The sequence below is a fragment of the Coloeus monedula genome (assembly GCF_965178545.1).
Source record: "Coloeus monedula genome assembly, chromosome: 24".
Taxonomy (NCBI): domain Eukaryota; kingdom Metazoa; phylum Chordata; class Aves; order Passeriformes; family Corvidae; genus Coloeus; species Coloeus monedula.
In genome coordinates, this window is record NC_138804.1 from 409,127 (window position 1) to 436,106 (window position 26,980).

Consider the following 26,980-nt stretch of genomic DNA (forward strand, 5'->3'; position numbering starts at 1 on the left):
CGCCCCCCGCCCGCCCTGCGCGCCCCGGCCCGCGCCCCCCGCCCGCCGCCATGGGCGCCGCGGCCCTGCGCGCCCTGCCCTGGGCGCTGCTGCTGCTGGGGCCGCTGCTGCCCGGGCAGGTCCTGCAGGCCAACCCCATGCTCACCTCCGAGGGCCAGCCCGCGCCGCTGCCCAGCGGCAACGTTCCGGGCTTCACCCCCGCGCCCCCCGCCGCCCCCGAGGAGATCCACCCGCTCAAGGAGCACCCGGCCAACGGCTCGGGAGAGGGGCACGCCAAGCCCCGCAAAGCCTTCCCGGTCATCGGCATCGACTACACGCACGTCCGCATCCCCTTCGAGATCTCCCTCTGGATCCTCCTGGCCTGCCTCATGAAGCTGGGTAGGTGGGCGGTGTTGGGGGGGAGTCCGTGGGAAGGGGGCTGCGGAGAGGCCCCCGGTGCCATGGAGAAGGAGGGACCCCCCAGCCGAGTGGAACAGGCAGCCGCAAGCATCCAAGGAGGGACCCCCTGAGCATCCCAGGGTGGGATCCCCCAGGTAAATGGGACAGACACCCCCAAGCATCACAAGGAGTGACCTTCGTGAGCATCTACCACAAGGGACCCCTAGGGTGGGACCCCCTGAGCATCCCAGAGCAGGACTCCCCAGCCGGATGGGACAGGCACCCCCAGTCATCCCAAGGAGGGACTCCTGTGAACATCTCAAGGAGGGACCCTCTTTGAGCATCCCAGGGAGAGACCCCTCTGAACATCCCAGGGTGGGATCACCCCAAACATCCCAGGGCAAAATCTCCCGCACATCTTCTGCAAACCTCCCAGGCCGGCTGGGCCGGGGTGGGCACTGCTCTCCCCACGACCTTGGGTCTCTGTCCTGGGCCTGGTGGGCAGCCACATCCCAGTCCCTCCACTCCCACAGACTTCTCATCTCCGTGCCTGGGAGCAGAGCTGAAGATGCTCCTGACCCCCGCTTGGACCAGGTTTGCTTTCCTCCCTTTGACACTCAGGGAGGAAGCATCCAGTTTGCTCGCTTCCTCTCTAAACCACAGATGCTTTTTGTAACCTTGGAGAAGTCACTCAAAAACCTCCCGGTGCTTCGGCCTCCCCTTCCTCCCCCTCCGCAGCAAACCGGGGTGGGTTTGACTCTGCTGCAAAGCATCCAGAGATTCCCGCATTAAAGAGAACGGCGTCAGGGCTGGAAATGTCACCCGCTCGGATGACCTGCTCTGGGAAAGCATCACTCTGCCGGGGCGGGGGTTGTTGACAAAGTGTTTTCCAAACTTCTGCAGCTGGATCGATACCAGCCGAATTACCCCAAACCTGTGACGTGACGTAACCGCTCCGCGCTCGGCCCTGCTGTGCTGTCCCCAGCTCCGGCAGTGCAGAGGTTCAGCTGGCCCTGGTCCCGTCCCTGGTGATAACGCCAGGGAGACAGGTGAAATGTTTGCTTGTCCCTGCCTTGGAGCAGGTGAGGAGGGAGGGGAACTCTGCCCTCCTTCGTTTTGCTCCTCAGTTGCCATCAGTGGTTTAATAACACTCAGGGGCACTCCAGCTTGCTGAAGGAAATCCTGCTTTGGGAGCTTTTTTAAGCTGGTTCCTGTTGTCAACTGTGCCCTGTCCTGGTCTGGAGGGGTCTGAGGGACCCCCAGGAGCTCAGATCCTTCCTGCCCAGCTATTCCTAAAAATATCCCATCCCCTTCCCAGCCCACTGTGAGCGTGCGTAGGCAGGTGAAGCCCCATTTCCACAATCCCTCCTGGGTTTTATTTACGTGCAGGCGCAGGAGTGAGAACACCTCAGACCCGGAGGCTTGTCTGGGAGGCAAGCACTCAGGACAGGGTGGAACCAGGTGGGATCCATGGGGTTTATGCCTTCCTGGCTTTGCCCAAAACAACCTCGGGCACGTTTGGCTGGAAGGTGCCTCTCTCCAGCCGGGAAATCTCCTTTCTCAGGGCTCTCCCGGCGTGTGCTCAGCGAGCTCCGCTGTTGCACTGCGCCTTCAGCCCTGCTCAGAGAGCAAAGAGTGATGAAATCAGGAATATCTGTGCGGAAGCTGGTGGAGAAAGGAGGGGCCAATGGCCTGCGGCCCTGCCGGGGCGCACGGGGGAAGCCGCGCTGGAAAACACCAGAATGGGCAGCGGGCAGCGGCTCCGGGGGGATGGATGGACGTGGTGGGAGCACCCATGGGAGCCCTCAGTCACTGGTGCTGTGGGAAGCTGCTCCTGCCGCCCTTGCCTGGAGTCAGGGCTCATTTGTGCTGCAGGAAAAGTTGTGTCTGCCGGCTGTCGCGTCTTTGATGCTACAAATATTATGCAAGACTGCGTGTTTTAAGGGCTGTATTTTAGGAGAGGCTGCCCTGCATGTTTGGCGAAGGTCTTTGGAGGTGGCAGGTGCTCTGCAGAGCTCCAGAGATGCTGATTATGCCAAAATCCACACCCTAGCTTACCTATACCTGTGACAGGGCCTTGGCAGCAGGGCAGTCCTGGGACACCCTTTTCCTTGGCCTCCTTTCCAGGGTTCTGCATTTCTTGTTCGTGCTGCCTTGGCACGTAGTTCCCAAGTTGCTGGTACAGCTCCCTCTGCTCGTGAGCTGCAAAGAAGATCTCACTGCTCTGTGTCCATATCCCAGCCTCATCTATCCCGTCCTGGATCACAGGATGTTGTTCAGCAGCAGAAAATAGGCTTTTTTCCATGCAGGGAGAGCTCTTACACAACTGGGCGCTGCTGACAGTACAACCTGGGGTGGTGGGACGAGGCTCACACAGCTCCAGGCTCCCCAAACTGGACAGGGTTTGCAGCATCCCATTTCCATGAAGAGGGGAAGGGGGTTGATAAACAGAACAGGAATTTGCAGTGCTTCCTCTTTCTCGCCATCCTGTCAGTGTGCATTTATTGATGCATCAGGATGATCCTCCAAAATTCTGAGGGGACAAACATCTTCTTACTCCAAGAGCAGGAGTTCCTGCAGCGTGGGCTGCGCATGACAGCTTGGCACCTCCTGACTGCCCTTCCTCATCTCCACAGGCCTCTTTGCTGGGTTGAAGCTGGTGATTGAGCCACAGGTTGCTGCAAAACTGAGTCTTCAACCCTGTGAGTCACTTCAGGGTGTCGTCCTCAGGGGTAGTGCAGGGTGACCATGTCGAGGAGCTCAGAAGTACTCACAGGGCTCTGCTCCAGGCCAGGAGATGCAACCTGACCTTGTCCTGTTGCTCAGTTTCCCCGTGTTGCTGCTCTTGATGCTTTAACAGCTCTTCAGGCTTAAATGCACCCCGTTGTCCCATCCAGGGGATTTGTCCTCTCTCCAGCAGCTCTCACTGTGAGATTGTTTGGGGAATCAAAGGTGTGAGTTGAGCCCTTCCCCTCTTGCTGCAGTTTTTGTAAAATGCCTCAGAGATGTTGGTTCCTGGAGGACTCCTCACCTGACAGGGCACAGAGGGATGTGTCCCCCCAGCATGTCCTGTGGGCGTGGGCTGTTTCTGCTTTGTTAATCCCGGTGGAGAAGGGGAAGCTGGTGCTGGCTGCTTTACTTACTACTCACATGGTATTTTGGGGCTGTGTAGGGGAAGAGGAAGTGAGGGACAGCTACAACCATGTTCAGATCACGTCTGGTGGTGGCCTGACTTTGCCAGGAGAAACCTTTGCAGCTGAAAGTTGCAACCAGACATTGTCTCAACATGTTGTATTGCTGCAGAAGGTCAGACCTTCACAAAATACCCCAGTCAGGAGCTCTCTGTGCCCTTCTCCAAGGTTTTGCAGGGATATCGTAAGGGTTCCTTCACACTGTGCCCAGGGAGTGGTTGGGAAGCTGAGGGGTTTCTCAGCAGGAGAACCTGGTTTCCTCACTCTGAGGGTTGACCTTTCAGCTCACATGGCTCCCAGAGATGTTAAGGGGAATTCAAGTTTTACTGTAAATACTTTTTTGTTTCAGGGGAAAGGGAAGGAGTGAGTCAGGAATGTAAATAACAGATTGTGGTCAGCAGTGCCTTTGCCGGCTGTGCTGGGGCCCAGCAGGCAGAGCTTTGTGGTGAGCACCAGCTCTTACCCACCTTGGAGAAGAGTTGAGGCTACCTGTGTCTCCAAAGCCCATCCTGGCCCTTCCTTCTAAAGCCAGAAAGCAGAGTCACATGCCATTAGCCACCTTCCACTGAGGCATGTCCTGTTGTCTGTCTGCACCAAATGGCTTCCCAGCCTCCCTGGAGTATCCTGGCCATTCCACCACTCAAGGGATTCTCAGGGTGTGGTGGGTTCACCTTGGCTGGAAAGTAACCTAAAATTTACATCTTGAGCCCAAGATTTGAAAGTTGGGTGGTGCCTCTGCTTTTTTTCTCTGGGAGTCCATCTCCCCCAGATGGAGAGAGGCTTCATACCAGGGCCTGTAGTGACAGGGCAAGGGGAAGTGGTTTTACAAAGGCGGGTTTAGATTAGATCTAAGAAAGAACTCACTCAGAAGGTGGTGAGGCCCAGAGCAGCTGTGGCTGTCCCATCCCTGGCAGTGTCCAAGGCCAGGTTGGATGGGGCTTGGAGCGGCCTGGGATGGTGGAAGGGGTCCCTGCCCATGGCAGGGGGTGGCACTGGATGTGCTTTAAGGTCCCTTCCAACCCAAACCATTCCATGATTCTGTGACTCCTGGTGCCCACCAAGCTGCTCTGTCACTGCCCTCCTCTGCAGGAGAAACTAGGATGGAAAAAAACCTAATGGATCAAAGGCAGTTTAATAAAGCAAAAGCAAAGGTCATCTGTGGAAACAAAGGGAAACAAGAGATTTATTCTCTACTTCCCATCAGCAGATGATGTCCAGCCACTTCCTGGGAAGTACCTTCAGGCATGTAGGGGCTGCTCCGGAAGGCAGATGTCATAATTAGAACTGCCCACCCTCTTCCTCTTTTCTCTTTGCTTTTATGTGGTGTGGAATATCCCTTTGGTCAGTTTGGGGCAGTCCCAGCAGTGTCCCCTCCCAGGATGCTGCCCACCCCCAGCTGCTGGCGAGGGGCGAGTGTTGGGGGCAGCTTTGATGCTCTGAGCGCCACTCAGCAGCAGCCAAAGCACGGGGTGTTATCAACCCCCTTGCAGGCACGGTAGGGTTGGTGCACTCTGGGGGCTGTTGTGGGGCAGATGAGCTCCAGCTCAGCCAGACCCAGGGCACAGGGACATCATTCCCTGCGTGCCCACGCCGGTCACCTCCCCACGAGGCACCGCTTCGCAGCTGAGCTCCTTGGCTCGCCGTGCGCCCGACGCTGCTCGCTGGGTTTGGAGCCTGTGGCAGTCCCTGAGTCACTGCTCTGTCTCTCCTTCCCCTTCGCAGCGCTGTTGTGTCGGGGGTGTTCCCTGCCCCTCCAGACCGAGCGACGGCTGCCAGCGCAGCCTGGTGCTCGCCGAGCTGTCCCCACCGTGCGAGTGTTGGGCTGGTGTAAAACGAGCCGGGGACGGAGCCCGTGCTCAGCGAGCAGAGGGAGCTGTGGCAGCGGTGGGTTATGTGGGGACACGCTGGTGCCTTGGGGAGGTTTGGTGTCACATCTCAGCCCAGCGTGCCAGCGCAGCGCCAGTGCTCAGTGACGCTCCTCTGGACAGCACCGATGGTCCCCAGCACTGCTGTGCCTGGGGAGGAACAAGATTAAGGAAGCTCTTGGAGCCTGCGAGCTGGCGATAGGAGCTGGGAGAAGAAGAGCAGAACATGACGGGTGCAGGTGGGGTTGTGGAGCCTCACGGGGGCTCAGGGCATGGGGGGTGGCTCCTGCACATGGAGGAGAGACAACTTCAAAATTGCCAGAGAAACATTTGTAGAAGCTGGTGGCTGCTGGCTGGCAGCGACATTTGGGTGCTAAAACTCTTGGGTGCTAAAACACTTGGGTGCTTTTCAAATGTTTTATCAGCCCACATCCCTGCCCTGAAATCGGGGCTTTTGGAGGGGCCACCCTGAGGTCTTACAGAGCCCTGCGAGTTGAGGAACTTGAGGATTCCTTTGGGCAGAGGGTGATAAGCAGGGTAGGAAACCTGCTGTGGTGGTGGCACTGGATGGAGGAACTGGATCTTGAGACCAGACACAGTGGAAACACCCCGGAGCAAAGCCACTGGCGTGGGGACGCCTCTGCAAGGCTGGGAAAGGGACAGCAAAGAAACATTCCCAGAAGATCTTTGCCCTGTGTTGGGAACACGTGTGTCTGATGTGTGGGATGAGAGTGCTGGAGTTATCTCTGTGGCCCTTCTGCCACCCCAAAGGTGGCTTCTCGGGCGCCAGGAGGACCGTGCTGGGCCGGCCTTGCTGGGATGGCCATCAGCAGAGCTGGGCTGGTGGAAGGGGCTGTTCCTTCTGGATCCTGGGACTGGCTGATGCAGGTTCCCTCACTGAGCCAGAGGGAAATCTTTGTCTTATTCTTGGTGGGAATGTTTGTGTTACAACCTGGCTTATCATGTGTTGACTGCAGGCACTGTGGTGTGAATGCTCTGAGATCACCCTGGTGTCCCCACTTGTCTCGGGGAGCTGTTCCAGGGGAGCTGGGCCTTGGGGAATGACTGTTGGCAAAGGATTTTGGAGTACTGCTGCAGCTGTGCCACAGAAGTGTAAATTGTCATGATAATGAATTTAAACAGTCTCTTCCAATGCAGACGTGTTGCATTCCCACTTCCTTATTGGGGAATGATCCAAACACATGCTCTGGCTCCTTTTTCCCCTGCTTTGCCATCTCAGAAAGAACAGCCACGGCATTTATTTTTTCCTCCCTGATCTGCCCATTGCTGGTGTCTGAGCTAAAAAACATCCAAACTGTTCCCTCCATGGATCTGAGGAAACCATTAGTTTAATTATGGCTGGAAGAGTGAAAGGTTCCTGCTGTGAAATACAGGATGGTGATGGAATGGGAAAAGCAGAACAGGTCTGTAATCACAGCCATTCCTCCCTGGCGAGCCCGAATGTCCATTAAGGCAGGATTACACTCTGTTACAGCCATGGCTTTGCTCCCTGCAGGGACCCCACCGCCTGTGCTGTGCCTGTGGCAGCTTCTGGACCTCAAGGGCCTCAGGAACCAAAGCTTTTATTTCATCCCATTTATCAACAAAGGCTTGGAGACCGGATGCTGGGGTCAGGGATAGGCTGGCTTCCCACACGGGCTGCAGGTGGAATTCGGGATGTGGGTGTTGCAAGTCCTGTGGCAGCCAGAGCTCACATTGGTGCTGGCCTGGCTTTCAGGGAGATGCCATGAAGTTGTCCCTCCCCTGGGACCTCCAGGTGACCTGGGGTGGTTTGTGGGCTAAGAGCAGAATGTGTCAGTATTTGGCCTGTTTGGTTCAAATCCTTTCTCCCAAATTGCCCAATCACCCAACCACGGCTTGTCCACGATACCCGGAGATGCTGGAGTTCCCTTGGGAATTAGTGGGGTGGAGGACAAGTCTTCTGTCTGCAATTAATGTAGCTAAATAGTCTCCTTTGGGGTTTGAGAATTACACGTGGGAGAAGAGAAAACCAGGAGGTGGTGGAGAGCGGAGGGTTATTCTTGGGGTGACAGTAATCCTGTGGCACAGAGGGGCTGCAGCCCCTCTTGTGCACAGATATCTCTGTAGTACAAACCAGATGCTCATTAGGCTTGCAAATAAATATGTCTTTGACATAATCCTTCCCCTTTTCCCTCCTGCAAGCCCTGGTTTTGGCTGTAGATGCAGAGGTGATGGGGGCTATGAGCCTGTTCCAGGGTCAGTCCTTTTGCTACAGCACCGTGTGAGCTGTGGGCACCAACAGAGGAAGAGCAATAAGGGGGATGAATTACTGCAGCTGCCTTGTAAACATTTAGTTTCTTTTTTTTTTTTTTTTCCTTCTCTTTTGGGTCTCCAAGGCCTAATTTGTTCAAATAAAACCCAAAATCCACACGGAATACTCTGTGAAAACACAGCCATGCTGAGTGGAGCTGGAGCTGGGTTGCACCTCATCCCCCTGTCTTCACTGGGCTCCCTGAGTCAGCAGCAGCTTTTTCTCACCCATTGGGGCTCAAAACTGCTGGTGTAGGTTTGATGAAAACCTCAGTGTTTTGAGATTAGGGCCAGACAGCTTCCAAGGGGACAGCAGAGGAGCAGGGGATGCTTTGAGTTGAACCAAGTGTTGATGGTTGATCCTCTCACTCCACTGAGGTACCACCGTAGGCAAGCTGTTCCATCACCATCTATTCTGCCTGGTGTTGGATATCTCACTGCCCTCTCTGATTTTCCGGTGTCTTCCAGTTCTGTGGTAATTGAGGGATGGCTCTCTCATCGTGTTCTGTTCTTCGGCTCTTTCCTGGGCCAGCAGAACTTCCGTGTTTCTTCTTGGGAAGGAAGAAACCAAATTAAAAGCTCAGCAGGCGGGCGTGCACACACTTGTTGCTGCCTGTTTGTTTGTCAGAAAAGGTGAGATCCAAGGCTGATCCTAGCTTGGAGTGGAGCGCTGAGAATGGATCTGGTGGTGTGTCACCTGTGGTGGTACAAAAATTTGGTGTTACATCACCCCCCATGTGTTGGGGTTCCTTCCAAGGACCTGCCTGTGTGAGAAGGGCACGACTGAGGCTCATTGGAAGCTGGGGAGGTGTTTTGAGTGGAAAGCTGAAGAATGCAACATGCTTTTTTAGTCAGAAGAGAACACACAAATTTCCTTGGGCTGCCCAGGAGTGACTCACAAGCATCTCAGCATTCGAGGTCTTTGTCTCCAGAAAGCTGCAATACAATCGACCTCCAGGGACAGCACTTAAATCCCGCTTAGCAGAGGGTGCTGCTAGGGAAATAATTCCCCTCTCTTGTGCAAGACACACATCTGCAGAGGCAGACACCCCTTGGCAGCAGTTTATTTCCAGTGCCTGGAATTATTCTGCATTTTGGAGTCATGGCATGCTAAATCTTAATGACGGATTTGGAGAGAAGGCAGCTTCCCACCCCACTGCTGGAGATTTAACAGCAGACACGCCAGGGGCACAGATTGCAGCGCATACAGGCCTTTAAAGAGAAGAGCTGGTGTTTCCAGCCCTGTTAGTGCCTCAGTTTCCCTTGGGAACGCTTTTCCCACAGCAGCCTTGGTCCCTGGGCGTCCCTTTGCAAGGAACAGCTCCTCTCCTGTCTCAGCTGCTGCGTGGAGGGAGAGCAGCTGCTCCCAGGAGCTCGGCTGGGTGTGAAAAGCATCCTGGCTGGGGATAGTGCTGGAGGGCTGGAATGGAGTCTCTGTGTGCTGGGGAAGAGGTGACAGTGGCCGGGTGCTTGTGTTGGCTCTGGACGCGCTGCTGGCGTGTGCTGAGAGTGGTGTCACTTTGCCTGGGCTTGCAAAGCCCGGTAGTAATCAGTGCTAATTGCAATTACCTCCTCCCTGCTGTCCGAGTGGAGACCAACAGGTTATTTCCTGAAAAGCTTTTGTTTGTCTTTCCTGCCCGTGTTCCCGGTAGGAAATCTGCCCTTCCTGGGAAGGGCGATTGGCATCGCTCTGCCTGGGGAGTTTGTCTATGGTCACCTCAGGCTGGGTCAGGTTTAACTCTCCTCAAGGCCTCGAGGGTCAGCAGGAACTGGGAATTTAATGCTGTGTCCTGTGGCTGAGGGCAAGGAGCTGGGAGAGAGACTGGAGCCTTATTTAGGGTGACCAGGCACTGTCTCTTCACATCACCTTGGGTCCCTTCTGCTCCAGAGCATCCACCATCTGCATCCAACAGTGCGAAGGTTCCCTTTGCACCACGCAGATGTTAACTGGGAGGATTCTATTCCAGAAATCCCCTGGCACTGACCCCTCCTAAATCAGCTATTCATGGCATCCAGCGCCTTGCAGCAGCTGAAGGAATCTGGGAAGAGCATGGCTGATGAGAGTGAGTTATGTTTAGCTCCTTGTCCCTTTCCCTGGAGCTAAAGAAGTTTTTCTAGACCTTAAACCTCAAAATGCTCAAGTCCAGCTGCTGTGTTTTGAAGGATATAAACCTGGATGAGGATGCTGTTGCCCTGTAGAAAACTCAGTTTTCCAGGGTAAATGAGCTGTGCCAGGAAGATCCCAGCCTTGCAGGCCTGGCTGTGAGCTGCACCCATCCAGAGCTGGTGGGAAAAAGTCAAAATGAGTCTTGGAGCAACAACAGCGGAAATCTGGGTGGCAGTTTGTCCCCGTGTGCCTCCGTGCCCGGCTCCTGCTGGGTGAATGCCATGGGTTGGTAAAGATTCACAGTCCCGCCCTAGAAAAACTGCATGGAGCCTGCCCAGAGGCTCTGAACAGGTTTGGTAATCGCAGGCTGTGGTTTGGGAGCGGCTCTGGAACATGCCCGCTGGAGGAATGCAGTCAGCAGGGATCGGGGTTACCGGAGCACCGCAGTCACCGGTGACACGCAGCGCCAAACCCTTGACCGGTTTGCCAAAGCTCAGCAGGGAAGGGTGGGTTTGGCATCTTGTCACAGGGCAGCTCTAGACATGGAGAGAGGTGGAGGAGAGCTGCTCCACGCACAGCTGGGCCTGAGAGGATTTTTCAAGATGTGGTGGCACCAAGTCTTGAAGCCTCCCAAGCCATCACTGCTCATTGACTCTGTGCTTTCCTCCCAGCTTGGAATGCTGCAGCCATGGGGTGACGAGGTCCGAGGGCTCTGGGTCTCTCAGTCTTTAATGGAAATTAGGTCTTTGTTAATATCTGCTTTTCTTGCAGAGTGTCCTTGGCTTTCCTTCTGGTGTGAAGGAGAAGCGTTATCTAAACACAGGACTGGAAATTGGGAGCTGCTGGGTTCTCACGCCAGCTCTCACACGATTCACTTGGGGACTTGGGCAAGTCCATTTAATGTCTTTTGTCTCTCATTTCCTTTTTACAGCTGGGAGGAAATTAATACCAGTTCTGTAAAAGACTCCCAATTGATCTGTTAATTTCTTGTGAGTGCTTCAAGATAAAACCAGGGTACGTGCTCTTACTGCTCCCAAATAAAAATACGTTCAAGTGTTTCTGCTAAAGGCCTCTGCCCATGGATTGTTCTCAGGGCATGTTGTGGTTGTGTGTGGGCACCTTCTCCTCTCAGGAGGCTGCTGCTCCACGTCTTCCCAGTCCTTCCCAGGCTCAGGGCAGTGAGGTTTAATTGGGAGGAATCGCTGGTGGCTCTTTGGCCGCAGGCTCAGCAGTGTCTGCTTTGCAGGGAATGCCGGACGTTGGATCACGCAAAAAGCTCCTCAGGCTCCTCTGAGCTGTCCCGTGGTGTTTGGAAAGAGAGGGACGCAGCCCCTTCAGATGGGGGAGAAGCAAACCGAGGAGCAGCCGCCCATCCCTGTGCTGGAGGGAAGAGTGGGTGCTGAGCCAGGGAAGAGATCTGCGTGTAATCGTTGCATTCCCCATGTAAACAGCTCATTTCTGAGTGTACACAGCGGGCTCTGGCAGGGGGGCCGCCCATCCTGGCAGGCTGAGATCCAGGGTGCCTGCGCGTGATTCAGAGCCGGGATCGCTGCGTCCTCTCCCGCTCTGCAGCACTGCAGCGCTGCCGCGGGGTCCCAGCACACCTGCAGCACTCACACAGCAGCCGCCTGCCCTGCACCCTGCCGGGACTGGGCTGGGGGAGGGAGATGGGATTTGCCTTTCCAAGGGGAGGGTGTTGCTCCTGGAGGGTGTCAGGGCAGGTGGGGAGCTGGGCTCATCTGCATGCAGCTCCTGGCTCTGGCTGCTGCAGGATGCAGCGACACCTTCGGTCGTGTTCCCCTGTCTGCTCAGCTTTTTGGGGACCTTTCTGCATCTCCAGATCCGGCCCTACATGGGAAGGACAACCTCGTGGTTTCCTGGTAGTGCTGCCATCATCATCCTTGGGAATTTCTGTGCTGGTGCTCATGGCTGCGAGGGGGCTGCATCACCAGGGTTCTCAGTCTGGCACTCCCTGCATCCCTCTGGAGCGTGGCAGTGCCTGCTGTGGCTGGCATGGGACTGAGGCACATTCCTACATGATGTTGCTGCAGGCACTGAGGTACCAGAGGAGACTTTGTCCTTGCACTCAGTTGCCAGAAGAAGCTTTGCCCTTGCCCTGCTGTTGCTGTCTGTGCCAGGGCTCAGGTCCTTGCCCTCTGTCCCCAGTGGCTGGTGCTGGGTGGGAAGGAGCTGAAGCCCCCTCCCCTGCTCACCCTCCCCTCCGTGCCCCACCCCAACAGCTGGTTTGACAGCACACCAGACCCCGTCCCATGATTACCATTAGCAGCTCCAATGCATGAAATGGCTCTAAATAGCTGCTCTCCAAAAGGCTCCATGCACAGAACAGCCCAGCCTCATCTCCCAGACCGTCTCTGAACTGTCCTTGGCACCTTGACCTTACAGAGAGCCACACCAGCATCGCTCCTGCTGGTGCCCTGGCATCCATCCCCTCTGTGCATGGAGCATGGGAAGCTCTCAGCACCCTCCTGAGGGGAATGGCTCTGGCTGCAGCTTGTTCTGTGTTTATCCTGTCCTGGGATGTGGGCTTTGCTCCCCAGAGGTCCGCAGGGAACAGTGAGATTTCAGAAAGGCAAGTGCACTGCTGCTCCCTCCAGCTGCCTCAGATGAGGTGTCTGCACTTGTCTCCCTTTCCATCAGAGGGTTTATTCAGGGCCTGCCAGTGGGAGTTACCTGGGAGCTGCTGCTGCCGGAGGATGGTGCCCTGGGAAGCTGTCAGACATCAGAGCCCTGCTGCACGTCCCTGCCAGCCCCTCCTCACACAGCGATGCAGGGGGGCCTCTGTTGTTTCCCAGGGCTGAAGGGCTCTTCCCTGCTGCTGCACTAGCCAGCACTCCTGCTTTGGCTGATGTGGCTATGCCTTGAGGGCTTGACCAAGCCATTTCTCACGAGTCTTCCTGCGTGGAGCTGGCTCAAGTTAGGGGTTGTGGCTGCTTGGCTGAGCTGCAGCAAGGCTGGTACCTGGCAGTGTCTGCTTTTTGTCCTGTGGCTTTCAGGTTTTGAGTCACCCAAGGGCTGGCCCGATGCTATCAGCCGTGTTCTTATCTCCTGCAAAGCAGCCAGGGTCCAGCCAGGTCACCTTCCCACACACACCTGCCTGGCTGCAGGCACTGGGGCTGGATACACGGGGCTGGGGCAGCTGGGGCTGTACCAGGCAGCCCCCGGGCTCCTATCGCAGGACCTCCCTCCATTTGCCCCCTCTGTTTGCATTAGGTGGGGAAGAGGGGTAAAACCAGGGGCAGCTGCGGGGTGGGGCCGAGCTGGGTGAGCAAAGTCTGTAGGCACAGGGTGACAATGTCACACCAAGAGAAAATAAAACTGTCCCTTCGTCACCTGGCAAGGGGTCCCAGTGGGTATTGGCTGTGACAGCGTGGCTTTGGGGGTGTTGTGGGCAGTCCAGCTGCTCGGGGTCACGGCGAGGCTGTGCTGGGCACCTTGGGCAGGCAGACCCTGGGGGAACCAGCCCAGGGCTTCATCCCCTCCCATCCTACGTGGATGAAGTTGATCCTGACTCCTGAAAATGCCTGGAGGCTGCAGGACAGTGTTGGATGCTCATGGATTTTAACCAGTCCTGAGCACCAGCGGGGTTGCAGCCCCTGCCCAGCTGAGTTTGGGGTGCAGGAGTGACCCCAAATCACGGCCGGATGTTTTGCTTTTCCCTTCTCGCTGCACTGGCTTTGCACGCTGTGCCCATGGTGAGGTTTGGGGGGTGGCTCTGTGGCCCCTGTGTGGGATCTGCATTCACTCAGTGACTCACAAAAAGCAGCATAAATTAATTACCCTCCTGGTTCTTGGCTTTGCTTCGTAATTAGCGGCAACAAAATAATGAGGCTTGAATGAAACATTTGGTTTGTTCTGGAGGAAATTGTTTTGCTTAGAAGCACTTTCTGTACCTGCGTCTTAACACAAAAAACAAGAAGTCAACTTCTCACCAGGAAATGGCATTTTGGGGTGGAAAATCAACGCTTTTCCGTTCTGGGCATTGAAGCCACTTAAAAGGTTGGCTTAAGGTGTGCTTAAAAGGTTGCCCAAATCAACCCCAACTGCTGAAACCAACCCAAAAAGAGCTGCAGGGAAGCACTGGGGTGACCTGGACCTGCATTAAAACCCTGCCTGATCCCTGGTGAAACAGAAGAGGGTTTGGCAAAGCCCAAACTGCGTCATGGCTCCACATGTGCCCTCCCAGTGGGATGGCTGTGGGAATAAGCCAGGTTGGAGCTCTGTGGGGTTGGGATTTCAGGGCACATGGTGACGTTGGAGCTTGTGAGAGGCAATGGATGTAATTTAAGTACGGTGGTTTTACCCCCTCTCCTGGCAGGGTGACACGAGCCATGGCCTCGCTCTATTTATAGGTGTAAATTAATTTTACCAGCTCTTTAATTCCTTTTGGGCAAGTTCAATTTTCATCCCCCTTCCCTCGAGGCTTCCCTGCTACATCTGGTGCAGCTCTCTCCGTTCTCCTTGCTCCCTGTCTTTGCAGGAAGCCGCTGGATCCGGCTCCATTTTCCAAGGGAAAAGCACAGCAGGGCTGAGACATCCCCACATCCCCTGATGGCCCTGCTGGAGCCATCAGCAGAGCCTGGCTGATCTTTGGGCAACTGCTGCTCAGGCAAGGGGAGAGAGAAATCCAGTGTGGGTTTTTGAGAGGGAAAAGGATAAATGGAAAGAAGCTGCAGCCAAACTCTGGAAGACTGGGATGGATTTTCCCCTGGGGGCCAGTTGCAAAATGTTCTGTTAGTGCATCGCCACCCTCACAGGGCTTTAACCCTGCTGGGGTCTTACCTCCCATCCTCGACCCTCCACCTCCCCAAAACACAGAGTGGGAGAGCCAGATCCCAGGGGCTCAGAGCTCTGCGGACCCTGGAGCCCAGCCCAGCCCTCCTTCCCTTCCCTCCCTGCTGCTCTTCAGCACGGAGAGAGAAGGGGATGGTGCTGAGTCACGGCTTTGTGGATCGCTTGTGCCCGGGCCTGGTGACACATCAGTGATTTTGGGGTTCAGCCAGCAAAGTGTCAGTGTGTGGGGGCTCTCCGTGGTGCCTGTGTCACACGGGAACGTGGGAGGGTGTCCACACTTGGCTGCATCCCTCACCCCGGGATTGCTGCTGCCCCTCTGTAGGGCCCACCCGGCCCCTGCCAGCCTGGTGTCCTGAAGGGTTAAAGTGGCCTTCGGAGGGGCCCCGGTGCTGTCAGACACGTGTGTCTCCTCCAGCCCTGCTCTCTGCAGTGTCCTTCAGAAGGGCAGCCCTTCTGAGCATGCCTGCTCCCCCGCTGCCTCCTTCCCAGACCCTGTGCCTTCTCCCAGGGCTGTTGCAGCTGCTCAGCTCCATGCCCAGCCACGGCCGCTCGCTCCCACCCTGCAGCCCAGACCAGCACCCGGGGTCCCCAGGGCTGCACAGAGCATCACCTGGGGAGCTTCACCACCCCCTGACCCACACTAACCCCTCACCTACTACCTCCTTCCAGACCAGAATCCCCGGGGCTGGGAGAGCTCCTAACCCTGGTTAATAATTGAGTGATTCCTCTGCGCCTGCCTGCTGGAGCCTGCAGCTGCTGCAATAAACCTGGGAAGCCTGGGAGGATGGGGGTTTGTGTAACCATTCTCCTTTCTCGCGCCTCCTCTTGGCTAACAGACGTCACCCTGGGAGCATCCTGGCTTTCCCGAGGCCGTGTCCCCATGCGTGGGCGCTTGGGAATCTGGGGTGAAGCCTCAGGAGCATCCGGCTTAACCACGAATGTGCCGAGCCCTTCCAGCCCCGCCGTGTGCTCCCTGCCCCGCTCTCTCCCCGTCCCTACCCGGCTCCGGCTCTAAACACCAACTAAATGGGTTTTCTTCCCTCCTCCTATCATATTTCTCTTCCTCCTGTGGAAGGGGAGGATGTTAATGCCACCCAAATTCAACCTGCAGGGGGATGTGACAGCTGTTGGCAATCCCCAGTTGCAGGGACTGGCTCGTGGGGACAGTCCCCTTGTCCCCAGGGCTGGCACACTGTGTCCTGGTGCAGGCTGGCTCCAGCATCAGCATTATATATTTTTTTTTAACTTTTTTTTTTTAGTTAATTTTATTCTTTATTTATCACGTCTGAACACCAGCATCTTTCAGGCCCGTGGGAATTGCAGAGCCTCTTGCAGTTCCGACTCCAGGAATGTCCCAGTGGTGGGAGCCAGGGTGGGAGATGTCACATCTCCCCAACTTGGCCTGGATCAGGGAAGTGCCTGAAGGCTTTGCCTCCTTTCCTTCATCCAAGGTTTGACTAAAATGTCCTTATAGTGTTCTGAGGGAGGTCTTCAAACCAGGGGAGCACTGCAAGAGCTCTGCCTAAGGCTGACCTTGGATCCCGTGCCATATGGAGCTGTAAGGGCTGGGGCAATGACAAGCTGCAAATCGTTCCCTCCTGGCCTTGGGAGGGGCTTTCCAAGGGGCTGTGAGCACCTCAGGGCATGGAGATTCCTCAGCCTCAGTTGAGGGGGAAGTGTCACCTCAGGCAGATGCTGAGAGGGATCGGGCTGGTTCTGACATCCCCAGGGTGGGAATGCTGGGTCTGGATTGGGTGCCTCCCCTTCCCTCCATGTCCCTTCAGGCTCCTCCTGCCTGGGCTGAGGATGGGAGCAGATGAGATATGGTGGGGTTTGAGTCATGAGGCAGCTCATATAACCCCAGGCACAGCACCCAGTGACCCAGGTACAGCCCAGGAAGAAAAAATCCACAGTGGGGCAGAGTCTCCAACCAGGCTAGTTGGTTGGGAGTAAATATTTACATGGCACTGCATCCGCCAGCAGCCGGAGCCTTGGGAAAAGCAGCCCAGCTCCTCCTTGGAGGGATGGGGGTGAACCTTTGGCAGCCAGAATGGGAGCCCTCACACTTGGAAACCTCCTGGGGGAAATTCTTGATGTTACCCTCAACTGCCCCGTGCAAATCCACTGACCCCAAAATAAAGACCAGAGATGTTCAGAAGCTGCGGAACAAACCTTGTCAGCGCCAGCTTTCCTTGCCCAAAATCTCTTCAATTTGGAGGATGGGATTTCCTCCAGGTCTTCAAGTGCTTAGACTGCAGTTAAAACCGGGATTCCAGTCCCTAATTCCATTCTGCCCCAACCCAAGGAATTGCTGACCACCAGCAGAGCCATCCCCGTGTGTGCCTTGCTGGGTGTGTGATGTGGGCAAGGAGCTGCTTTAATAGGAACTGTTAACTCCTGGATTTCCTTTTCCGTGTTTGCACACGCTCTCGGGGTTCACGTTTAACTCGACTGTCTCGCTCTTAATGGTTCTGGTGGTGTGTGATGCTTATTATTATTATTATTATTATTATTACTACTATCATCATCATCTTTAAAGCCATTATCGAGGCTTATTCCCCTTTCTGCTGCCCCTGGATGTGCCCGTGGCCAGGCATCCTCATCTCCTAGCATCCTGCCACAGCCTTCCTCATCTTCCAGGAGGGAAGTTCAGGCACAGAGCTGGGATCACCCCTGCCTGGCCTCATCCCCACAGTGGGGCCGTTCCTTCCCACCAGTCACCCCCATCCCAAAGGGGGATGCTGGCTCAGCACTCGGAGCAGGATCCCACCAGCAGGTTGGTACCAATGAGCTCTGGAATGCTCTAAAAATACTGAGTGGAGCAAGCAGGGAGCAAAAAATGGCTGAGATTTAGTGAAATCAAAGGCATAATTAAAATGCAGCCCGTGTAAGTGTATTTTTAGGGCCCTACAAAAAGGCTGTAAACCATTGAATTCCCATCAGCACACGAATGTTCCAGTTTAATGGAATCCTGGGGCCTGTGGGGAAGAAGTGAGAGATGCTTAATTGTCAGTGTTTGTGTTTTATTCATGATTGAACATACTTAGCAAGCAAAAACTGATCTGCTGCTGGCTTCTCGCTGCTTGTGTGGCTTTAAGCCTTATCCCAGCCAGAAATTGCCCGGTGTGCTAGAAGGGTCGGTGATTCCCGGTGTTAGCATGAGCTGTGCATGGGAAAGGGATTATCACCTCCCCTCCCACAGGCAGCCAGGGCTGCCTTGGGGTGCTCAGAGCTTGGGTGGGCTCCAGGGGATCCAAGAAAGAAGGAAAACCCCATGGGAGTAAATCAGGAACTGCATCCGGGCTGGGAAGTCCCTAATGCAGGTGACTGGGTGTTGGGAGAGAGTTTGGATGTTCCCATCTCCTCCCGGCCTCCCCTCATGCCTGAAGCCAAAGCCATCGAGCCATTTGCTGGGGATTGGTGCTGCTGTGGCAAAGCCGAGGTGGGACCCAGGCTCCTTCCAGCACCACTCCAGCACCAGGGACCCTTTGGAGCAGCTGGAATGGTGCCTGGAGCCTCGGGTGTGATGAATCCTCTGGGCTCGCCCACACTGGAGCCTGTGCCCGCAGCTCAGGTGGAATTTGGGGGCTAATCCTGCCCCCAGGGACCTGCACGGGGCTGGGCCGGGGGCTGCAGTCCTTAGGGAGGGGCTGTGGAAGTGTGGCCTCTTCCCATGGGAGCTGGATCCGTGCTCTGCGCTGCGCAGGTGGAGGAGGGATGAGCTGGCCATGGCACACATGTGGCCCCTGCGGGCTCGGGGGGATCTGACTCGTTCTGGAGGGGATTTAATCTGTTGTGGAATTGCTGCAGATGGCACGGCCGGAAGGAACGGAGGAACACGGCATGCCAAGGCAGGGTGCCTTATTTTAAACTGCTTCCCTTGCCAGGGAACAAATATGCCTCGCTTCAGAATAATAATTATAAAGCCTGGGAGAAGATCCAGGGAACCCAAAATCCTTCTGTGGGTGTTGGTGTGCTGGCAGATGCCCGGCTGGGGGTGTTTGGTGGGAATGTCATCCCAGCGGGTCACGGCTGGCTCAGAGAGCTGCGCTGGGAGCTGGGCTGTGATTGAAAACGGGGAAAATGTGTTCCCTGTTGCCTTGCACCCCAAGGATGCATCCTGTCCCTGCTGCAGCCAGCCATGTGAAACCTCCAGGAAGGGGAATTGCATCCCGAAATCCACCAAGCAGCAGGTCCCCTCCCTGTGCCTTGCGTCAGGGCTGCCCAGGGATGGGCCCTGAGCCTGGCACGCTGGGAACAGTGGCACTGGGTGGGCAGGCTGCAGTCTGACAGGAGGGAAATGCCACTGCCTGCGTGTGCTCGGGATCAGCTGGAGCCAGTGACAGCTCCTGTGGAGAGAGCTGCTTGTGCTGCAGGGCTGGCGCAGGGCTGGGGGCCACGGAGAGACCCCGGCGTGTCCCAAGGGTGGCTGTCACCTGCTGCACTGGGACTCGCAGCGTTCTGGCCTGACACCAGCAGTGCCAGGGTCGGGTTAAGCTGCGGTTTCTGTTTGACAGAGCAGGGCAGGAGGGGAAACTGAGGCACACAAGGAGCGACAGATCACAAGGAGTGCAGGGAGGGCTGGGAACTGGTCCCTGACTCCGGCAGGGCTGTCCCCCTGCAGACAGCATCCTCCATTCCTGTACCCAGCACGTGTCTTGCTCTCTCCTCTCCAGGCTTCCACGTGATCCCGTCAGTGTCCAGCATCGTTCCCGAGAGCTGCCTGCTCATTGTGGTGGGCCTGCTGGTTGGGGGGCTCATCAAAGGGGTGGGTGAAAAGCCCCCCATCCTCAAGTCGGACATCTTCTTCCTCTTCCTGCTCCCTCCCATCATCCTGGACGCCGGCTACTTCCTGCCCTTGCGCCAGTTCACCGAGAACCTGGGCACCATCCTCATCTTCGCCGTGGTGGGCACGCTCTGGAACGCCTTTTTCCTGGGGGGGCTCATGTACGCCGTGTGCCAGCTGGGCGGCCCCGGCCTCAACCACATCAGCCTCCTGGCCAACCTGCTCTTCGGCAGCATCATCTCGGCCGTGGACCCGGTGGCCGTGCTGGCCGTCTTCGAGGAGATCCACATCAACGAGCTGCTGCACATCCTGGTCTTCGGGGAGTCCCTGCTCAACGACGCCGTCACCGTCGTGAGTGCCTCAGCCCAGGGAAGGGGGTTTGCTTTGGTGCAGGAGCATCTCAGGGTGGAGGCAGCGGGGTGGCGGCTGTCAGGGCCATCCCAAGCTGCCAGGTGCCTCCTGGCAGCTCCACTTGCACCAAACCTTGTCCAGGTGCAAAGCTAAAAATAGAGGCTTAAAACACCGCAGAGGTGGGTTGAGGTGAAGTGTTTCATGTGGTGGGTTGGGGAGGCTGAGGGCACGTGCCCAGTCAGCCTCTCGGTGCCATGGGCTCTGGGAATCTGCTCTCCTGGCTGGAGCTGCTGCCAGGGAAAGCACGAGGGGCTGATGCTGGCTCAGGCAGCACTGCCATGGAGCTGCTGCTCCCTCTATCTCCTCTCATGTGGTCACCCTTGCTGTCCCCCAGCTGCAGCTCCCAGGAGGTGGCAGGGCAGGACATCAGCCGTGGCATAGAGGAGAGCTGGGGGGGCTGAAGCCAGGCTGGCATCCTGCCTGGATCACCCCTCAGCCCCGCTGCAAGCAGCAGCTTTGCAGGGACCTTTGGGAGGCAGGGCCAGGCCTGCTCCTTTCCAAAGGACGCCACTGTCCAGGTGCTGGCTTGGCTGTCAGCGTGGCCTTCTCCTCTCTGCAGAGCTGATCTCTACACTTACTTCTAACCCACTGCTTTTTCCTGGCTCCTGTCCCGTATCCCAGCTGTCCGTTTCGGAGCTGGCTGCTCAGCCCCTGCTGACAAGGTTCCTGGTGACAAAGAACACTCTGTCCCACCACGGGGCTTTTCCCAGGCACTTCTCCCCCATTTTCCACCAGAGGGGTGCCTGCAGGGTCTGCGTCCCCACTCTCATCCCTGGGGAATGCTTTTGTCTGTCCCTGCCCCACCCAAGGCCTGGCCCTGGCAGGCAGGAGCTGGCACCTTGCCCTTTCCCTGCCTGTTCCTGCAGGATGCCCTAAAGCCTGTTTCCCATCCTGACAGCTGCTTTAACATCTCTGCAGTGTCTGGGGGTGGGAGAAGGCAACACAGCCCAGGGTCTTTCCCTCAGGTTTCCCACAGCTACAGAAACTCCAGGGCTTGGGCTCTGCTCCGGGCTGGGAAGGGCAGGGCAGATGGTGGCTTTTCTCTCCATGCATCTGTCAGGAGTCCCCCAGCCTGGATCTGTCCTGACCTGCTCGTTGGCAAAACAGGAACAGCCTCTGGCTGGGGATCAAAGGCCCTCCTGGGACAGCTGGAGAGCAGAGCTGTCCCAGACACACCTTCGGTGGCACCACATCCGTGTGGGCACAGAGCACGGGGAGCTGGTCCCTCGTGTCTGTGTCTGGCACAGCAAAGCACCAGCAGCCAGATTTGGTGTGAGCCTTGGTCAAGCACAGGACCCAGCTCGGGGTCACCAAGCACCGACACAGCTCAGCTCAGGTGTGCCTGGCTCCCAGGGGAGGTCCCTGTGCAGGTAGGTCTCCTTCGAGGTGAGGCTGTCTCTTGCCACAGGGACAGTTTGAACCCTGCTCTCCTTTCTCCCTGCCAGGTCCTCTACCACCTCTTTGAGGAGTTTGCCAACTTCGAGCAGGTGACCATCATCGACATCATCCTCGGCTTCCTCAGCTTCTTCGTGGTGTCTCTGGGCGGGGTCCTGGTGGGCGTCATTTACGGGGTGATCGCTGCCTTCACGTCCCGCTTCACCTCCCACATCCGGGTCATCGAGCCGCTCTTCGTGTTCCTCTACAGCTACATGGCCTATCTGTCTGCCGAGCTCTTCCACCTGTCCGGCATCATGGCGTGAGTTGGGAATGGGGCAGGAGGTGCCCCCCTGTCCCCAGGGCCCCTGGGAGGATTTCCTGTGGTGTAACCACAGCCTTCTGGCTGGCCCAGCGTGGTCAGTTCCTGCCCAGTGAGGCCCAGGGGTGTGTTTGGGCTGGACTATGCAAGGAGGCACAGGAGGGAAGTGAGTCTTGGGAGATGTCCCACAGATCCCGGGGTGCTGGCAGCCCATTCCTGTTCTCCTGGACACACAGGAGCAGGCAGAGCCTGCTGAACGCTTGGGACGATGGGTTTGTGCTCCAGTGCTCACTCCTGCCCTGCCAGGGGACGGAGAAACCTCGCGTTGCCTTCTCTGGAGGCCTTGAATATTTGCTGGTGGTTCACAAGGCCTGTCCTGCCCTGGGGTTGGGTGTCAGAACACAAAGCACTGCTGCAGGGCCAGGGCTTGGGGCTGACCCCACGTCCCCACGGCTGCTGAGTGCCCCGACCTCACCCTCAGGCTCATCGCCTCTGGCGTGGTCATGCGGCCCTACGTGGAAGCCAACATCTCCCACAAGTCCCACACCACCATCAAGTATTTCCTCAAGATGTGGAGCAGTGTGAGCGAGACCCTCATCTTCATCTTCCTGGGTGTCTCCACCGTGGCTGGTCACCACTACTGGAACTGGACCTTCGTCATCAGCACGCTGCTCTTCTGCCTCATCGCCAGAGTGCTGGGTGAGCTGTCAGTGTGGTGGCAAAGCCCTTGGGGTGGTAAGAGAATCATGGGATGGTTTGGGTTGGAAGGGACCTTAAAGCCCATCTGGTTCCAAGTGCCATGGGCAGGGACACCTTCCACCAGACCAGGTTGCTCCAAGCCCTGTCCAGCCTGGCCTTGAGTGGCCACTTGGGTCATGGTGACCTCTCAGGACCGTGATGGTTTGCCTTGCTGGGGAGGCTGGAGATGGCTGGGTGGCACTGCTCCGCCGTGGGCATCACCCGTGCTGGTGGCTGGTGGTGTGGGGAGATGGGGCTGAGGCCGTGCTTGTGCCAGACACGGGGTGGAAGCTGGTGAGGGATTCTGAGATGAGCAGACAGCTCTCACCTGCACCCACGCCCCCGAGGGGCTGCAGGGTGGCTCTTTGGGACTGGAGAGGATCCTTCACCATTCACACAGGACTGTGCTGCTCCCCCAGGTGTCCTGGTCCTCACCTGGTTCATCAACAAGTTCCGAATCGTGAAGCTGACGCCGAAGGACCAGTTCATCATCGCCTACGGGGGCCTGCGGGGAGCCATCGCCTTCTCCCTCGGGTACCTCCTGGACTACAAACATTTTGGCATGAGGGACATGTTCCTCACAGCCATCATCACAGTCATCTTCTTCACCGTGTTCGTGCAGGTTGGTGGCATTCAGGCTGTGCTTTCAGAGGGAAAGGGGGCTCGTCGTGGCCGTGTGGAGAGTGGGGAGCACATCCCCCCTCCATCCCCGACCCTGTCCCACGTCCCAAACACTGCCCAGTGACACCGATAGCAGTTTGGCTGTGCTGAGCCCATCCCACTGCCACCACTGTGCCCTGGGCAGAGATGTAACCCCCTCCCCTTCCCCAGGGCATGACCATCCGGCCCTTGGTGGATCTGCTGGCTGTGAAGAAGAAGCAGGAGACCAAGCGCTCCATCAACGAGGAGATCCACACGCAGGTAACGCGCTGCTCCGGCCGCCCCACGCCTGCTTTAGCCCTCTGCTCTCTCTGCTTCTGCCACTCCACCACTGTCACTGGGACTGCCCCTAAATCAGTGCCCAAGGTAAGGGGGGCAGAGCGAGGGCTCTCCCCTGTCTGTGTCGTCCAGTGCCCGCTCTGACCCAGACCCCCCAGTGCCTGTAGAGCCGAGCCCGGTTGTGTGGGTCCATCCTGCCCTCCCAAAGCCCATCCTGGACTCACAGCCCTGATTTTACATGCCCTGAGTGCTCTTCCCATGTGTCAGTGTGGGTGTCGGGGGAGGGAGAGGGTGGGCAAGAGCCCTCTGAGCTGCTCACGCCTTGGGCCATCTCTTCCAGTTCTTGGATCACCTTCTGACAGGAATTGAGGACATCTGTGGTCACTACGGGCATCACCACTGGAAGGACAAGTGAGTGGGGAGGTTTGGTGGCTGGGGAAGGGTTTCTGTCACCACCCACCACCCAGAAGGTTTCACAGCCCTGTGCCAGGTTTTTCCCCGGGCTTTAATATCCACACACAGACTCCCTGTGGGGAATTACGGCCCTGGATTGAGAGCAAATGGGGCTGCAGGGCTGCACCCCTTGGCCCCACCACCCACAGCAGGTCCATGGCAGGGTGGGAGCTGCCAGTGGCCAGTCCCTGCAGGAGCTCAGGGCCATCCCCAGTGGGTGCCAGCAGGTGCTGGGTGTTGTGGAGACACCCTGGCTCGGGAGGGATTCAGGGAAGCCTGGCCTGAGCCGTGCTGGTTGAACTGGACCCAGCACTGAACTCAGCAGGGCTGTCCTGGGCGGGGCTGGGGAGGGGGGCCAGGGCTGGGGCTGAGCTGTGGCTGCTCCTCCTCTCCCACACTCCCGGGAAGGCTGAACCGCTTCAACAAGAAGTACGTGAAGAAGTGCCTGATCGCGGGGGAGCGCTCCAAGGAGCCCCAGCTCATCGCCTTCTACCACAAGATGGAGATGAAGCAGGCCATCGAGCTGGTGGAGAGCGGGGGCATCGGCAAGATCCCCTCCGCCGTCTCCACCGTCTCCATCCAGTGAGTTCCCAGCCCTGGGCACCCTCCCGTAGCACCCTGAGTGCTCCCTGCTGGTGGCCACAGGGCAAGCAGCCCTTGAGTGCTGCGTGGCCATCGTGGCGTGGCTCTGAATCCTGTCTGTCCATGCAGGAACATCAACCCCAAGACCCTCCCTCTGGAGCGTGTCCTTCCAGCCCTGTCCAAGGACAAGGAGGAGGAGATCCGGAAAATCCTCCGCAATAACCTGCAGAAAACCAGGCAGAGGGTGAGGTGTCCCCTGGCACTGTGTCCCCTTTGCCTCGCTGGGAGTGGCAGGGACGCAGCTCTCAGCTGGGCCCTTCACTCCTGCTGTCCCTGCCCTGCTGTGCCTTGTGCTCCTGGCCTGACTCCTTCCCCAGGATGTTTTTCCCCCTGGGATGGTGCTGGGATAGTCGGAGGGGGAGGCTGTTTTGGTCAGCAGCTGAGCCCAGCCTTTAAACCCTTGCTGGCCAGGGTGGGTGAGGATCAGGCATCCCGTGGTGGCACACCAGGGATGAGCCACGAGCCTGCCTGGACCTGCTCTGCCCACTGGTGGCTGTTTCATCCATCACCAAGAGGAATGGGGCTGTGACCATTCTTTCCCTTTCCTCTGGGATTTTAACCCGTCTCCTTTCCTTGGGATCTCTCCCCAGCTGCGATCCTACAACCGGCACACGCTGGTGGCCGACCCCTATGAGGAGGCCTGGAACCAGATGCTCCTGCGGAGGCAGAAGGCCCGGCAGCTGGAACAGAAGGTGCTGGGGAACACCAGGGCTGGGCAGGGCGAGGGCTGGGGACGTTCCCAGCCTGGGAAGGCTCAGGGAGGGGGCTGAGGGATGACAGAGGGTGACCCCAAGCCTCGGGGGTCCTCTGATTGCCCCAGGCTCCAAGCACGTCCCTGGAGCGTGGCTGGGAGGATCTGTGCCCTTGTCCTCTGCATCCCACTGCTGCTCCTTGCCCATCCCTGTGGCCAGTTCCCTGCCTCTCTTCCCCTCCTGCCCTGGCCATGCTGGTGACGATGCCCTGCTCCCGTTCCAGATGAACAACTACCTGACGGTGCCGGCGCACAAGCTGGACTCGCCCACCATGTCCCGGGCTCGCATCGGCTCAGGTAGGTGGGAGGGAGCTGCAGGAGGAGTGGCGCCTGGAGCACCTGGAGGTTGGGCTGTCCTGCACCTCCTCAGCTCCCTGTGGCTCTCCAGCCCCGACCATGTCCATCCCACACCCATCCAGCTGAGCCACAAAGGGTTGCTGTTCTGAGCAGAAGCACCCACCTCGCTTCCCAGCACAATTCCCACTGGGAAATCAGGTTGGGCTCTGTCTGGAGCCCAGCTCGCTCCATCCACACAGCCACGTCTCAGTCCGTGCCCGTCCCAGCCCTCCTCAGGAGAGAGGATCAGGAGTGCTCAGCCCCAGCCCTGTTGCCGCTGGATTCCCAGTTTCTCCGTCACACACTTGCTTTGCAATCCTCGGTTCCTCCTGTCCTGTGTCCCCTCCTGCTCCGGGGACAGGGTGTCGGGTGTCGGGGTGTGGCGGGGCTGCGGAGCCGGCAGTTCATCAGCAGAGGGCAGCTTCGCCCTTCCCGATGGAGCCGGGCTGCCGGCAGCTCCGGCTGGGATGTGGAAATCGGGAAAAGGAATTACACAGCAGAATTGGAAATCAGCGACACTGCCCAGACACCCCAGCCCCAAACAAACGTCTGGGGTGCATCACCAGGGGGTCCCTGAGATCCCCCCTTCCCTGCCTGACCCCTCTCTGCCCCCCAGACCCGCTGGCCTACGAACCCAAGGAGGACTCGGAGAACTTGCCCATCATCACCATCGACCCGGCCTCGCCGCAGTCCCCCGAGTCCGTGGACCTGATGAGCGAGGAGCCTCAGGGAGGCTGCAGTGGCCTCCCACCCTCGCCCGAGGAGGATGAGGAGGGGCTGGTGATGCGGGTGAAGGAGGAGCCTTCCTCCCCCGGGACTGACGACGTCTTCACCCCGGGGCCCAGCGACAGCCCCAGCAACCAGCGGATGCTGCGGTGCCTGAGCGACCCCGGCCCGCGGCCGGAGCCCGAGGAGGGGGAGCCCTTCATCCCCAAGGGGCAGTAGCTGCTGGCACAAAGCCTCCAAATCGTTTCTCTCTCTCTTCATTTGTTCTTTCTTTGCTCTCCTTTTTGGTTTCCTGTCACTACACGCCGGGTTCGGGAAGGGGAGACCGTCCTGGATGGACTGGGATTGCCAGGACAGCTCTGCCCAGCGAGCCCTGGGCTGGCCCCAATGAGCAGGGAAGGAGCCCTGGGATGCCCCGGGCTCCTCGGGCAGTGTGGCCTGGAGGTGACGGACAATTTTCCGCCCGGGATTGGGATTTGCAGGTGCCTCACAGCCCCCACGGGGCTCTCCCAGAGGTGCCCACCCACTCAGGACCTGCGGCCGGCTCCGACCAGGGGTGTCCACAGTCGCTCCCCCATGGCACAGCTTCCCCTGTCCCCACTTGTGCTTTAGCTGCCCCCTGGCCTCACTCCGGAGCGGAGAGGTGGGACGGCAGGAGCTGTCACCGGGGCTGGCACACCCACGCTCCCATGCACCCCCCGGGGACCTCGGGCTCATGCCGCTGCCCCCTTGCCTTGGCAACTTCCCCGTGGGACCGGCTGTGCCTGGGATCCTCCCTCCTGGCCTCACATTTCATGCCAGGTCTTTTCAAATAAATATTCTAGAGCCATGCAGGGGGGCAGCTGGGACCCCTCGCT

General features: G+C 57.8%; 1 protein-coding gene across 1 annotated transcript; it reads left to right on the forward strand.

The window, feature by feature from the left end:
* Positions 1 to 26,383, forward strand: SLC9A1 (solute carrier family 9 member A1). The gene is made up of 12 exons (XM_082296396.1): positions 1 to 378; positions 19,322 to 19,782; positions 21,288 to 21,538; positions 22,020 to 22,237; positions 22,696 to 22,898; positions 23,108 to 23,197; positions 23,556 to 23,626; positions 24,077 to 24,250; positions 24,380 to 24,494; positions 24,901 to 25,002; positions 25,286 to 25,358; positions 26,014 to 26,383. Exons 1-12 carry the CDS (start codon positions 51 to 53, stop codon positions 26,340 to 26,342), a joined length of 2,415 nt encoding a protein of 804 aa, XP_082152522.1. The 5' UTR covers positions 1 to 50; the 3' UTR covers positions 26,343 to 26,383.
* Positions 26,384 to 26,980: the final 597 nt, after the last annotated feature.